Source organism: Myotis nattereri (genome assembly GCF_964212035.1).
Source record: "Myotis nattereri genome assembly, chromosome: 6".
In the NCBI taxonomy this organism is placed as follows: Eukaryota; Metazoa; Chordata; class Mammalia; order Chiroptera; family Vespertilionidae; genus Myotis; species Myotis nattereri.
Genome location: NC_138081.1, coordinates 2,818,776 through 2,833,303, shown reverse-complemented (window position 1 = coordinate 2,833,303; position 14,528 = coordinate 2,818,776). Strand labels below are relative to the sequence as shown.

The following is a 14,528-nucleotide window of genomic DNA, read 5'->3' as shown; positions in this document are numbered from 1 at the left end:
ACTGGCGTGTGGTGGCTCCGCTGGCGCCATGGGGACGCAGGGGACTCGGGGCTCTGCCTCTCCTTAACTGCCTGAGCGCCAGGCAGGGGCCGTCCCAGGGCGGCCTTTCCTCCGAGAGACTTGCCTGCTTGGTGAGGGTGCATCTGACGACCCAGCGCTCGCCCCCTCCCCCACACGCACGCGCGTGTACACACACACACACACACACACTCCTCAGGAGGCACAGAACCCAGTCCTGCCCACCTGAGTCTCAGGCGACCTGGGCCCTTCCTGTACGAACACAATTCAATGTGTTTCCCCTGTTAACGTCTTTCGTCCATTTAGTGACTAGAGCGCCAGGAACCCAGAAGGAAAGAAGGGGAATCCCCGCCCCCCCCCACCCCCCACTGGTGGGCGTGTGTCCTGCGCGCTCTGCCGCAGGATAGGGTCTGTGCGTGCTGAGTGCTTTTCTTCCTGAGCTTTGCTATTTCTGTAAGGACCTCCGTGTGGGGTGTTTTCTATATGTACCTAAGGGGTGTGAGTGCACCTGTGTGCTGGGTCCCTGACTTCGCTGGGTCTGTGTGGCCAGACCTCCTCACTGTGTCCTGCTGCCTCCCAGGTGGGACTGGGCTGAGCCTTCTCTTGACACTGCCCACGGGCATCCTCAGCACCACGTCCAGACTTGTGCCTGAGTGCAGGATCTCACCCCCCCACACACAGCTCATACACACAGCATATGCACAGCTCACAGGCACAGCTCACACGCACAGCTCACACTCACAGCTCACACATAGCACACACACAGCTCACACTCACACTCACAGCTCACACTCACAGCTCACACATAGCACACACACAGCTCACACTCACAGCTCACACGCACAGCTCACACAGCTCACACTCACAGCTCACACAGCTCACACGCACAGCTCACACAGCTCACACACACAGCTCACACTCACACTCACAGCTCACACTCACAGCTCACACATAGCACACACACAGCTCACACTCACAGCTCACACGCACAGCTCACACAGCTCACACTCACAGCTCACACAGCTCACACGCACAGCTCACACAGCTCACACACACAGCTCACACTCACAGCTCACACATAGCACACACACAGCTCACACAGCTCACACAGCTCACACAGCTCACACTCACAGCTCACACACAGCTCACACAGCTCACACTCACAGCTCACATTCACAGCTCACACAGCTCACACTCACTGTTCACACAGCTCACACTCACAGCTCCCACACCAGCGCAGCTATGTGTCACAGGCCAAGTCTCCACCCCCTCCCTTTGCTGAACTGTTGGAATTTCCAAGCCGGCCTTGAGGGGGGCGGAGTGAGGGGGGGCGGAGTGAGGGGGGCGGAGTGAGGGCCGCCCGGCGGGGCTGTACTTAACTCGCCCGGGAGCCTCCGGGCCCCACTCATCTTTCCCACGGCTCACCGCTCAGCTGCCATGTGTCGCTCCCGCTGCTCCCTCCCCACCATGACCGTCCTGCGGGCCCCGACCCCGGCACCCTCCGCCAGCCCGGGACCCCGGCGGGGCTCTGGGCCCGAGGTCTTCACCTTCGACCCTCTCTCGGAGCCGGCGGCGGCCCCCGCCTCGCGCCCCAGCGCCTCCCGCGGGCACAGAAAGCGCAGCCGGAGGGTCCTCTACCCCCGAGTGGTGAGTGTCGCCCAAGTGGGGGCCGGGGGCGGCGGGCACGGCCGCCCTCGGGCCCGGCTGACCTGTTCCCTCGCCGTCTCCGCGCAGGTCCGGCGCCAGCTGCCCGCCGAGGACGCCAGCCCCGCCAGGAGGCTCCTCTTCCTCCTGCTCGCCGTCGTCTTCTGCCAGGTCCTGACGGCGGAAGAAGGGGTGCCGGCGCCCCCGACCGCGGAGGACGCCCCTGCGCCCGCCCCTGCGCCCCCCGCGCGCGAGCCCCGGAATGTGACGGCGGAGCCCGCGGACCGCGCTCTGGACCTCCGCGCCTTCCTCCCGCGCCCCCCGGCCGCCCTCTGACCGCCCGCCCGGCCGCCCTGGAAGCCGAGCGCGGGCTCCGAGGCCCTCGCCCCGCGGGAGCCGCCCGACGGGACGCGCGCGGACACGCCGGCGGGTGGGAGGGCGCCAACTGTCTCCTGCTGCAGCTCCTATTTATATTTATTGTGTATTTATATGTCCCCCTGGCGACCGGGGTGTCTGTAATATTTATTTAACTTATGCGAGGGCGCGGGGCGTGCCCGCGGCTGCCCCTCCCGGCCCCTGGGCGCTGGGAAGCCGTGGGGCCGGGCCGGGTCCGGGTGCCCGGTCTCCGGAGGCGGCCCCGGGCTGGCGGCGGGCGGGCGGCGGGCGGCCCCGGCAGCGGTATGTTCTGTGAACACAAATAAACCGGTGATTGATGCGGCATCCGAGTGAGTCTCTGACAGCGGCGAGTCCCCTCCGGGCGCAGGGACCCCGGGCCCCGGGCGCCCACGTCCGCGGCTCAGTCTGCGGCTCCCGGCCGCCGCGGGCACCCCCGTGCCGAGGCCGCGTCACGCGCCGGACGGGGCGGGGTCTGCCGGGCAGCGGGGCGGGGAGCGGGGGCGGGCGGGGCGGGGAGCGGGGGCTGCCGGGAACGGGGCGGGCGGGGCGGGGCTGCGGCGGCCCCAGGGTGCGGGCGCGGAGGCGCGCGGTGCGCTTGCAGGAAGGTGGTGCGCGGCGGCCGTGGCTCGGCGCCCAGGTCCGGGCGGCGGGCGGGGGTCCGGGGGGCGGCGGGGGGCGGATCCCGGAGAACCGCCGTCGCCGGAGTCTGCGGGTTTCCCGGGGCGGGGGCGGGGGGCCTCAGCCGGCCCCGGTGCGAGGGGACTGGGCGGTGGTGGGACACAGCCGCTCCCGCCTCCGCGACGCCTTCTCTGCTCCCCGCCAGCTCCCTCGGAGCCATGTTCTTCACCTGCGGCCCCAACGAGGCCATGGTGGTCTCCGGTAAGCGCCGCGCCCCTCGGCCCGCGCCCCAGCCCCGGGAGCCTGGCTCCGCCCTTCCCTCCCGCCAGCGCCCCGGCGCCCAGGCTCCGGCCCGCCCACCCCCACCCCTCCCTCCCTCCCCTACCCCCCCCCCAAGCTCCCTAGTCCCCGCATCCCCGCGCGACGCCCGCCCCTGCCTCCCACCCCCACCCCTCGCTCCCATCCCCTACCCCCCCAGCTCCCTAGTCCCCGCATCCCCGCGCGACGCCCGCCCCTCGCTCCCATCCCCTACCCCCCACCAGCTCCCTAGTCCCCGCATTCCCGCATCCCAGCGCGACGCCCGCCCGTGCCCCCGCCTTGCAGGTTTCTGCCGGAGCCCCCCGGTCATGGTGGCCGGCGGCCGCGTCTTCGTGCTGCCCTGCATCCAGCAGATCCAGAGGTGGGTAGGGGGAGCCCGAGGGCCGTCTCCTCTCCTCCTTTTCTCACTGCCCCCTTCTCTTTCCCTCTAGGATCTCTCTCAACACATTGACCCTCAATGTCAAGAGTGAGAAGGTTTACACGCGCCATGGGGTCCCCATCTCCGTCACCGGCATCGCCCAGGTGCGGCTTTCAGAGCTTTCCCGGGGTCCACGCCCCCACCCCCTCTGTAGTCACGGCTTCTCCACGCCCTTGGCTCGTCCTCTCTGCTCCAGACCCGCACCTCACCCTCCCACCCCTCCTCTGCCTGCAGGTGAAAATCCAGGGGCAGAACAAAGAGATGCTGGCGGCCGCCTGCCAGATGTTCCTGGGGAAGACGGAGGCTGAGATCGCCCACATCGCCCTGGAGACGCTGGAGGGCCACCAGAGGGCCATCATGGCCCACATGACTGTGGAGGTGGGCCTGCCGCAGGGGCCCGGCTGAGCCAGCTGTGGGAGCCAGAGCCAGAGGACCCAGAGCTGAAGTTCCTCCTCCCACCCTCCTTCGTCCTAGGAAATCTATAAGGACCGGCAGAAGTTCTCAGAGCAGGTTTTCAAAGTGGCCTCCTCAGACCTGGTGAACATGGGCATCAGTGTGGTCAGCTACACCCTGAAGGACATTCATGACGACCAGGTAAACCTGCACAGGTGGCCCTCTCTGCCCCTGCTCCTTTCTTACACCCTCTTCAGGACTCCAGTGTCCGCGTCTCTCCCACAGGACTACTTGCACTCCTTGGGGAAGGCTCGGACCGCTCAAGTCCAAAAAGATGCTCGGATTGGAGAAGCGGAGGCCAAGCGAGATGCTGGGATCCGGGTGAGAGAGAAACGGGGGGTGGTCTGTGGTCCCCATGGCACTTGAGCACTTGGGGGGAGTGCACCACGGGGGCTGATGGAACTGGGCTGGAGAGGAAATAGATGAGGGCAGGGCTGGGGCCGAGGCAGGGGAGCTGGTGGGAAGCAGGCCCTCGCCCTGGGGCCGGCCCATCCTGCTCTGACCCTCACCTGGGCTCTTTGGACAGGAGGCCAAAGCCAAGCAGGAGAAAGTGTCTGCTCAGTACCTGAGTGAGATCGAGATGGCCAAGGCCCAGAGGGACTATGAGCTGAAGAAGGCCACCTATGACATCGAGGTCAACACGCGCCGCGCGCAGGCCGACCTGGCCTACCAGCTCCAGGTCAGAGCCCCGGCAGGCAGCCGCGGCCGCCCGCCCACTTCTCTCAGGCTCCCCTCTCTCATGTTCTGACTCCGATCCCCATATCTCGCTCCCTATTTCTGACCCAACTCTTCTCTATGAGGGAAATTTAAAAGACCTACACATTTCAGCTACAATGCAAAGAAAAGGTCAAGAGGTATATGATCTGCAGGGCTGGTCATGTGTTTGGAGCAGGTTGTGCCCTGCGTAATGGCACCTGGATGGGGGTGAGCCAGAGCTGCGGTCCAGCCCACGCCCCTCACCAGCCGGTGCATTCCGCACCCCCCAGAGGAAGAGGCGCCGTTTCGCATTGCACAGGGCAGCCCTGGTGACCAAAGGGTGTGAGGAAGGAAACCCTGACGTGGGGCTGTGACCCCGCCGAGTGAGCCGGCAGCCCTGGGCGTTGCAAGGAGGTGCAGTCAGTCCTCGTGTGCGGATTCTGCGCCGAGCAGTGCCCGCTCGCAAAGTGTATTGAAACTCCAAAGTCGGCCCTCGAGGCGCCTTTGCGTTTGCCTGCAGACGTGCAGGGAGAGGCAGCCGCCCGAGGGCCTGGCGCACAGCTCCCAGTTGAGGTTGAGCAAGACGTGCTTCTTGAAACGCTCATGCTATAAGCAGTGTTGTCTCCATAGAGTGTTTACTTCACAGCATACTCACCGCCACATTCCTCACCTGGTGCTCTCTGTGGGTGATTTCACCGCGGAAATGGCCGAGCAGCGTGCTGAGTGCCGCCCGGCTCTCCCAGGTGCGGCGGTGGTGCTGTGCATGTGCATCTCCTCCTTCGTTCAGGCGCTCTGGTGTTGGCTGGAAGTTCGTTGGTAATGAACCAACATTTATTACACAGGATGGATTTAAACCAGGGTGGGGAGCCTTTTCTCTGCCAAGGGCCATTCGGATATTATACATCATTCATGGGCCATACAAAATTATCAATCTAAAAACTAGCCTGCTGTATTTGGCCAAACGTTTATTTTTTTGGTTAATACCCCAGGATATTTTCCCATTGATATATATATATAATTTTTTTTTTTAGAGCAAGTACAAGGGAGGCGGGGAGAGAGAGAGAAACATCGATGTGAGAGAGCCACATCAATTGGTCCCTCCCACACTCACCCCCACCAGGGCTGGGGCCAGGAACCTGCAACACAGGTACATGCCCTTGGTCAGGAATCGAACCCACGACCCTTTGGTTCGCAGGCCAGTGCTCTAACCACTGAGAAACTCCGGCCAGGGCAATGGTCAGTCATTTAATAACTCACCCCAATGCCCTGGCAGGGCCAGGATGTTCCCGCCCCTGCTTTAAACAAACACATAAAACAAGGTTCTACATTGGCCTGTTGGTAAAAATGTTGTGGCCAGAGGCTCATGCCACCTAACCACACATTTTCCCTGGGAACAAAATAAGTATTTTGTTCTACTTTATACAGCAGAACTACTGTGAAGAACGAGAGTCCACTGAACTTTGAGTAGCCTTTACGCAAAGGATAGTAAATTAGGAAGTTCGTTTTTGCCAAGCGTGGGTACAGGCTAAAAGCATAATAAGTGCAAAACATCTTTGGTTGCGGGGATAAGTCCCTGGCTTGTGCGTTGCTACTTGAAGTGTGGTCTGCCTACCAGCAGCAGCAGCAGCCCTGGAGTGTTTGTTAGAAATACAAAGTCTCAGGCTCCAGCCCAGACCGAATCAGAGTCTGCATTTTAACAAAAATCCCTAGGTTGCCTCATGCATGCGTTGAAGTGTGAGAAGCAGTAACATAAAGGAAACCACTAGCATGGGTAGGACTATGGATAAGGTCCCTAATCTAAACATGGCTTTTTGTCCGCAGATCGGCGGCTTGGGCTGGTTTGGGCTCTGTTTAACTTTAGTGAGTTCCTCATTTTGTGCCAGGCTTTGTGCTAAGTAATCTTGAAATAATGATTCAGTCAACAAATACCTATGAAGTGCCTACTATGTGCCAGACATTGTTTTAGAGGCGAAGATAAACGTGTGAGTGAGACAGAAGAGACTCCTGCTCTCAGAGAGCGTACAGAGCAAGCCAGCGTGCGGCGGGCTTCAAGGCGCCGGGCTTCGGCAGCGGCGGGGTTACCGTATGAGGTCGGGTGCTCAGAGAAGAGTGCTGTAAGCAAATGATATTTGAAATAAAACCTGAAGATGCGAAAGAACCAGCAATGTAGAGAGTTGTGGGCCAAGAGTATTCTAAACCCGTGATGCTCACACAGCCTTTGTGCTGCTGGAAATGGTCTCATTTTGCTGTGACGCTGAGCACTTGAAATGCGGTGGGTGAAATTGTGACTGAGGAACTGCATTTTACGTTTTAGTGACTATTAATTTAAAGTTAAATAGCCGTATGTGGCTGGTGGCCAGGCAGGGGACCAGCAGGTGGAAAGGCCCTGAGGTAGGAAAGAGCTTGGCATGTCCCAGGAGCAGAAAGGGGGTTTCTGATTGGTGTGGCTGGTGTGCTGAGGGAGAGGGGGCCAGGCTAGGTCACGGAGGGCTCAGGGAGCCATGGTGGGCACTTAGAAGAGACTCAAAGCACCAGAGAGGTGCTGTGGTTCAGTTTATGTTTGTGTAAGGATCAGACTGGCTGCTGTGTGGAGAATCGATGGTCAGAAGAAAGGCAGTAGGGAGACGAGTTGGAAGCGTTTTCAGAGATGATGGATTGAATAAATGCAGCTAAAACCTCATTACAACCACATAGAGTGGTTTTGAGAGAGAAGAAAGGGAGGAATGGCCACCGTAGCATCACTTTGGAAGCTGGAAAGCATGGTAGTTAACTGAGCAGGGCTGACAGGCGCCATGTCGGAGGCTCAGGAGCCGGTGCAGCCATGGCCTGAAGACTGTCACAATCAGTAAAAACAGGTGAAGAGCCACTTCTCCAACTCCCTTGCTGACTCCCTGCCTGTGGGTCCCTTTCCTGGTCTCTCTGCCCAGCAGACATCTGGAGGGTTGTCTGGTGAGAGTAAACCAGAGGATGTGGCATGTGGCAGCCGGACACAGGCGAGGCCTGGCCGTCGGCCGCAGGGCATGAACGGACTATGCACCCGTCGCACGCCGCTTGCTGGCCCCTTCTCGCCCCAGGCCACTCGGCTCCCAGAGCCCCGTCTTCCAAAGAACAGATGAGAAGAGCGCCCTGGGAACATGACCGTCCCAAGGGAGAGACCTGAAGATCCTGGAGCTGAGGTTTCCCAGCTGGTGGCCTGCCCAGGCCGCCCAGAGTGAAGCTCTCAGTCCACAGGCCCCACACACAGCCCGGAGCTCCTTCCAGTGCGGTCAGCCTCTGGCCTGTGAGCAGGCAGCCAAGGGCACCTGTCTGAGAGGGAGACCGCAAGGCCAAGTGGAGGCGACGGCTCTGCAGGGAAAAGAAAGCTTTTGAAAAAATAAATTTGCTCAGTGAGATAAAAGAAGGATCCACATCTAGGAAGTCAGGAGATAGAACAGAAAACAAGAAACAGCTCTTAGAAATTAATAAACCCCAATAAATTCAATAAAGGGGGGCAGTAATAAAATGGCATAAATTTCCAAATCACTTTGGAAGAGAAATTCTAATAAAACTCCCCAGAAAAATAGGAAGAACAGATGGGTGGAGGAGCGGCCAGGCCAGCAGCTCCAACAGACAAAGAAAGGGGGAGGAAATAACCAAGTGAAAAATTTGCAAAATGTTTATCTGTTTTGAAGGGTGTGAGTTTCTAAATTGAAACAACCCACCAAGTGCCCAACACAATTAATGAGAAACATCTATATTGAAACACATCACTGAAATTTCAGATCCATGAGAACAAGAAAAGATCCAGAAGCTTCCAGAGACCTTTTCTCAAAGGGTCAGGCATCAAAATGACTAGATTTCTTAAGAAGTTAGAAGGCCATGGAGCAATGCCTTCAAAATTCTGATGAGAATGATTTCAACATAGTAACTGTACTCAGCCTCACTAATTCAAATAGAAGGGCAGAGTAAGTCTGAGAAGGCGGGCCTAGAAAACCTACCGCCCACAGCCTCGGTCCAAGGAAGCGGCTGGAGGTGGAGTCCTCCAGAAGGTGGCCTTCTGCTGCCCGGGAGCAGCAAGTCCAGTTTGGAAAAGGCTTGGCATTTTCAGGTGGGGCCAGTCCAGGCAGGGACACCCAGCCATGATGGTGATGGCGGGGCTGGAGCAGCGAGACGGGAAGGACGTGCGCTTCTTCCCTGCATCCAGCAAGGGCGCTCTGCTCCCTGGATGCCAGGAGGAAGAGCTGAAACCCGCCTAAACAAGAGGCATCTGTATGCAGGTTTCTGCACGTGCTTGCGAGTGCCCCTGGAAGGGTACACAGGACGCTGGGCACTGGTGGCTTTCGGGAGGGAACCAGGTCATTTGCAGAAATATTGGAAGCCTGACTTCTCACCGTGTGTTTTTCTCTCTTGACTTTGTACCAGATGCAAAAATAAAAGTGAAAAGGCACCCATGCACAGCCCCTGGAAGGGAAGCAGGACCTGTTGCAGGAGTGGGCGCAGTGGGTGGCTTGCACTAAGGTGGAGAGAGGGAGAGGGGTGGAGAGCCAGACGGGGTTGCCCTCATGCCACCAGGTGCTCACACTAGAGGGAGAGATGGTGGGAAACGAGTCCGTGGAAGCTCCTGGAGGTCCCCGCCCTGTCCAGCTCGGACAGGCTGCCTGGGAGTCCTGGTCCTGGGTGCGGGCTGAGGAGGATCGGGCCGTGCATGCGTGGGTCTGTATAAGAAACGGACTCCACGGGGCCAGCGGAACTGCCCTGGGACCACTCCACCTACCCCACCCGGGGCCCTGCCCTGGCCTCCCTGGTCCTGGGCACTTGCCTTTCGCCCTGACGCCGAGCATCCTTCCCAGGTGGCCAAAACCAAGCAGCAGATCGAGGAGCAGCGGGTGCAGGTGCAGGTGGTGGAGCGGGCCCAGCAGGTGGCAGTGCAGGAGCAGGAGATTGCCCGCCGGGAGAAGGAGCTGGAGGCCCGCGTGCGGAAGCCGGCGGAAGCCGAGCGCTATCGGCTGGAGCGCCTCGCGGAGGCTGAGAAGTAAACGCCCTCCCGCCCCTCCCCCCCCTCCCGCCCCTCCCCCCCCCTCCCGCTCCTTCCCACCCGGCGCCCCCAGATAGAGACCAAAGGTCTTCACCACCTGGACTCCTCCTGTGGCGCTCAGGTGGTAGGAGCCTCCACCCCGCTCGGGCCTTCCCCCTGCAGCCAGGGCCTCAGCTCCTCGCACCCCTCTTTGCCCAGGTCCCAGCAGATCATGCAGGCGGAGGCCGAAGCGGAGTCTGTGAGGGTGAGTTTGGGGGTGTTGCTGCGGAGCTGGGGTTTCTCACCCTCAGCTGCTCCCTTCACATCACAGTGTCCTGTGCCCTCCCCAGATGCGGGGGGAGGCCGAGGCCTTCGCCATTGGGGCCCGGGCCCGGGCGGAGGCCGAACAGATGGCCAAGAAGGCAGAAGCGTTCCAGCTGTACCAGGAGGCTGCTCAGCTGGACATGCTGCTGGAGAAGCTGCCCCAGGTCAGGCATGTGCCAGGGGTCACCAGAGCCAGGCTAGGGGACCATGAGTTAGGGAGGGGAGTTATAAGCCAATGACCAAAGTGAAAAAGGATGACCTGTAAGACGGGATCTTAAAAAGCCCAGGGTAGCCCTGGCCAGTGTGGCTCAGTGGCAAGAGCATGCACCCAAGGGTCATGGGTTCAAGTCTCAGTCAAGAGCAGGTACCTGGGTTGCAGGTTTGACCCCTGGCTATCAGGACACGTGTGGGAGCCATCGATCGAGATGTTTCTCTCTCCCCCTCCCTTTCACTCTCTAAAAATCAATGGGAAAATGTCCTCAGATAAGGATTCACAAAACCCCAGGGAAAAGCCTTTTAGGAGGGTGTGGTCGGGCCACAGCCCTGAGTGGGCATCTCCACCCGCAGGTGGCAGAGGAGATCAGTGGTCCCTTGACCTCAACCAAAAAGATCACACTGGTGTCGAGTGGCAGTGGGGCCGTGGGAGCTGCCAAAGTGACGGGGGAAGTACTGGACATCCTGAGCCGCCTGCCGGAGAGCGTGGAGAGACTCACGGGCGTCAGCATCTCCCAGGTGAGCTCCGGCCCTGGCGCGCACCCTGCACGTGGACATGTATCAGTTGCTCTCTTTGTGCCAGTGCCCAGCTTGGACATAAATTTTTTTATAAAAGAATGTTTTAATGGAACTACCCCTGAGGTACGTAGTGTTTTACAAAGTAGAGAAACTGAACGCCAACGTGTTAGTAACTTAGCCCACATCGTGCCGCTGGGAAGCCAGCTTCCCACCCAGCCCCTGTCCAGCACCAGGAACTGGGAGTCTGTTGGCAGTTAATTCCAAGGCATATCACTGCTTTTCCCGGCCTGTTGACTCACTTGGAGGTCATGGTAGAGGTCAGAGAGCGGCTCTGAAACCTGCTGGAGTGCAAATCCTAGTGCGTGCCGTGATCGGAGACGTTCTCAACTTCTGTACATGTCTCCTCACAGCTTAATAATAGCAACTGCCTGTTGAATTGTTACAGGGATTAAATGTGTAATACAGACAGTCCTCGGGTTACGTCGGACTCGATGTACGTCGTTTCGTGGTTATGTCGCCATCTCCCATTTATTTATAAAAAAAAAGTTCCAACATTTTGACGTATGTACATATGTGCTTTATGTTTTTTATTATTTATTTACCACAAGTAAAGGTCAGGAATTGTTATCTTTTAAATTTTTTTTTTACTGTTTCATTCATTACTGCTGTGTATGTGCTCCATGTGAGTGAGGTAGGTGCTTACGTAGGTGGGTTCCGACTTACGGTGAAAAGTCGCACCGTAGGAACGGATCTCCGACGCAACCCGAGGACCTACTGTATTTGCAGAGTGTTTGGAACACTGCCTGGTACGTAGGTACCATAGAAGAGTGTGTGAAACAGAGAAGTTCATGTATAAGTAAAAGCATCGGGCCACTTCCGGGGGTGCCTTGGAGCCTCCTTGAGGCCCACAGTGAGGGTTGGGTCTTCAAGCCACGCTCTGGCCCCTCCCACACACGTTCAGTAAGTCACTGCGGGGCGAGGGGGTGAGGGAGGCTGCCGGAAAGCTAGCAGACCCCTCACTGTGCCGTCTGCCTGGAACTCATGCAAATGATATTGGATGTAAACTGTAATTAGGGAAAAAGAAAAAACTAGAAAAATTCTGGGTGTGCATTCATCCAAATGGAGCGTGAGGGAAGTTCCCGTGTCACCCACTGTGGTCTTTTTTACCAGGTGAACCACAAGCCTTTGCGGACTGCCTGAGCCCTCACCCTTCGCCGATGCCTCGTCTCATGTTCGAACTGCCTGCACGATCCCCATGCTGCATGCATGTCAGCTGGCCTCCCAGAGCAGTCCTTGGGCCGTGGGATTCCGCTGCCCATCTCTCCTTGCCAAACAGCCGTGCCTTGCCCCCTGCCCGGGCCCACACCACCGAGACTGCCAGCGCCAGGGTTCCTCGCCAGCTGTCCGATCATCCCAGTCCACCCAGCTTGTGTAGCTTCCTAATTAAACTACACTGAGCCTGTGGCCCAGAATTGTTTTCTGATCTAGACTGAGGGGTAGCTGCCGGTTCTCAACTCGCCGGATAAATTGCTGTTAAGCCTTGACACTTGTGAACAATGAAGGTAAAACAGAACTCACCTGAAGTGAATGTTAGGACACAGCTTGCTTCTCTCCACTAGGCTGATTAGAATGGGAGAGTTACTTGTGCGCTGAGGGGTGGTGGAATTAACTCCCCCCAAAAATCTTGGTTTAGTCCAGTGGTCGACAAACCGCAGCTCTCAAGCCACATGCGGCTCTTCGGCCCCTTGAGTGTGGCTCTTCCACGTGCGGGCGCGCATGTACAGTGCGGTGAAGCTTCGTGGCCCATGCGCAGAAGTCGGTTTTCGGCCTGGGCGAGTCTATTTTGAAGAAGTGGCGTTAGAAGAAGCGGGGGGTGTCGGTGAGTCGGGCACAGGAGGAGCGGTGCAGGCGGCCGCGGGATACGCAGTGCAGGGGGAGGCACACGCGATTCGTGCACCAGTTGAGTGAGCCAGTCAGTCCGCAGTCTCATGTGCAGTGGTTAGTGCTAGTCACGTCCGCAAATTGCGCGCGGGTGACAAAAGTACCTACTCAAAGCATAAAGTTACCTGTATTTTTCCAACCGGCTGCAAATCCTACAGGTATTTTTGTCATCAATTTAAGAATTGTAATTATTTTGTGTTGGTGGCTTTATTATTATAAAATGAAACATTTTTTTAGATGTATACAAGACGAGTGTGGATGGGAGAGTTGGAAGGGGTTGACCTCAGCAAACGTACCTAAATCAGACTGAGGACGTTTTTAGCAAAGGCCAGCTTAGGAGTACCCTAATTAAGTTAATAACAATGTACCTACCTATATAGTTCAAGTTTAAAAAACTTGGCTCTCAAAAGGAATTTCAATCGTACTGTTGATATTTGGCTCTGTTGACTAATGAGTTTGCCAACCACTGCTTTAGTCAGAAAGCATGTTGATATGGAAGGAATGTAAGAATTGCATTAGTCCCTAGAATTACTGAAAATTGGCCAAGGGAAATTTAAATTTCCAGGTAACTTTGAGGCTTATTTTGTGCAACTTAAAAGTATGAGATAGTGCGCAGCCAGAGTGGCTCAGCTGGTTCCGTGTCAGCCCGTGCACCCAGAGGTTGCCGCGTGCATCCCCAGGGCACAGCCTGGGATGGGCACAAAGGAGCCGATCCATGTTCCACTCTCACAAGGATGTTTCTCCCTCTCCCTTTCTCTCTAGGAATCAATAAAAAAATCTTCAACGAAAGAACATACTAGAGCAGCAGTGTTTAGAATAGGCCCATGGGTGGCATCCCATGCTCGTTACCTTCATTTTAGGTTGTCTGAGAAAACCCACATGGTTGCAAATACGACCCGAGGAATCCTGGGTGCTGTGCACGGAGGATGGGCAGCAGTGGCCTTCTAACTCAGTGGTTGGCAAACCGTGGCTCTCGAGCCACATGCGGCTCTTTGGCCCCTTGAGTGTGGCTCTTCCACAAAATACCATGTGCAGGCACTCACGTACAGTGCGATTGAAACTTCATGGCTCATGCACAGAAGTTGGTTTTGGGCCTGGGCGGGTCTATTTTGAAGAAGAATTGTTGATATTTGGCTCTGTTGACTAAAGAGTTTGCCGACCACTGTTCTCATTCATGCTTCTTCTGGAGCAGCTGAGACTGCTGGGATCCAACCTGGTTTTGGTTCAGTCCATTTCAATTCCTACATGCTGCCCGAGTATGTGCTCTTATGCCCACTCTAGTTAAGACATCTGGGGGTGGGGTGGGTACCAGGGATGAAGACCTGAGGGTCAATTAAGGATTTTCCCACCCATTCGCGGAGAACAGAATACATGTGTAAGAGAACCGGTCAGCTAAATGAGCACAAGTCTTGCAAATATTTTTTCAATTCCCATGTATTTTTGGCTTTGGGGGCAATGTTATTTTTTTCAATATGAAAAAATAGTTCAACGCAACAAATTTTAAGTGTGGATAGGACAAAACCAAAGATGTGGGGGAGGGGTGGGCAATAACAAACGTTACCAAAAGACAAAAGGTGTCCTGTCCCCTCTCGGGGAATGACTCCAACATCTAGGCGACAGTGTGTACCTTTCACACCCGGACTGATACTCCTCTTTGGGTAAGAAACGGTGACGGGGAGGACCTTTCAGGAGGCTTAGGGACAAGGGGTCCTGGTTCTCCCTGGAACCCCGTCTCCATGCAGAGGAAGGAAGGGATTCGATGTGAGTGGAGGCAAAGTGGAAGAGGGAAGGATCCTACTGGATGGAGTGGGGCAGACCCTGCCAAGGAAACAGCTCACGACTGAAAATGGAGAGAATACTGTTAATGCCTCCCCCAAAGCTGAAGGTGGCGCAGGAACACTTACCTGGAAACTGGGACTCGAACAACCTGAATCCCATTCTCCAAAACGGGGTGAACGCTACCCACTCTTCATAGGA

The 14,528-nt window shown here is 57.2% G+C and overlaps 2 protein-coding genes across 3 annotated transcripts; both read left to right on the top strand.

Moving 5' to 3' along the window:
- The first annotated feature begins 1,380 nt into the window (after positions 1–1,380).
- IER3 (immediate early response 3) lies at positions 1,381–2,129 on the top strand. The gene is made up of 2 exons (XM_081094281.1): positions 1,381–1,665; positions 1,753–2,129. The coding sequence occupies exons 1-2, from the start codon at positions 1,456–1,458 to the stop codon at positions 1,996–1,998; spliced, it is 456 nt and encodes a 151-aa protein (XP_080950407.1). The 5' UTR covers positions 1,381–1,455; the 3' UTR covers positions 1,999–2,129.
- Positions 2,130–2,607: 478 nt separating this feature from the next.
- FLOT1 (flotillin 1) lies at positions 2,608–12,074 on the top strand. 2 transcript variants are annotated; one of them, XM_081094280.1, is made up of 13 exons: positions 2,608–2,695; positions 2,882–2,937; positions 3,280–3,355; positions 3,426–3,516; positions 3,647–3,790; positions 3,887–4,006; positions 4,091–4,186; positions 4,392–4,544; positions 9,391–9,572; positions 9,774–9,819; positions 9,905–10,042; positions 10,446–10,610; positions 11,781–12,074. In XM_081094280.1, the coding sequence occupies exons 2-13, from the start codon at positions 2,895–2,897 to the stop codon at positions 11,808–11,810; spliced, it is 1,284 nt and encodes a 427-aa protein (XP_080950406.1). In that variant the 5' UTR covers positions 2,608–2,695; positions 2,882–2,894; the 3' UTR covers positions 11,811–12,074. The 2 variants fall into 2 exon arrangements, with proteins under 2 accessions (XP_080950406.1, XP_080950405.1); XM_081094279.1 differs by lacking the exons at positions 2,608–2,695; positions 3,280–3,355 and having other exon boundaries at positions 2,920–2,937.
- The last annotated feature ends 2,454 nt before the right edge of the window (positions 12,075–14,528 follow it).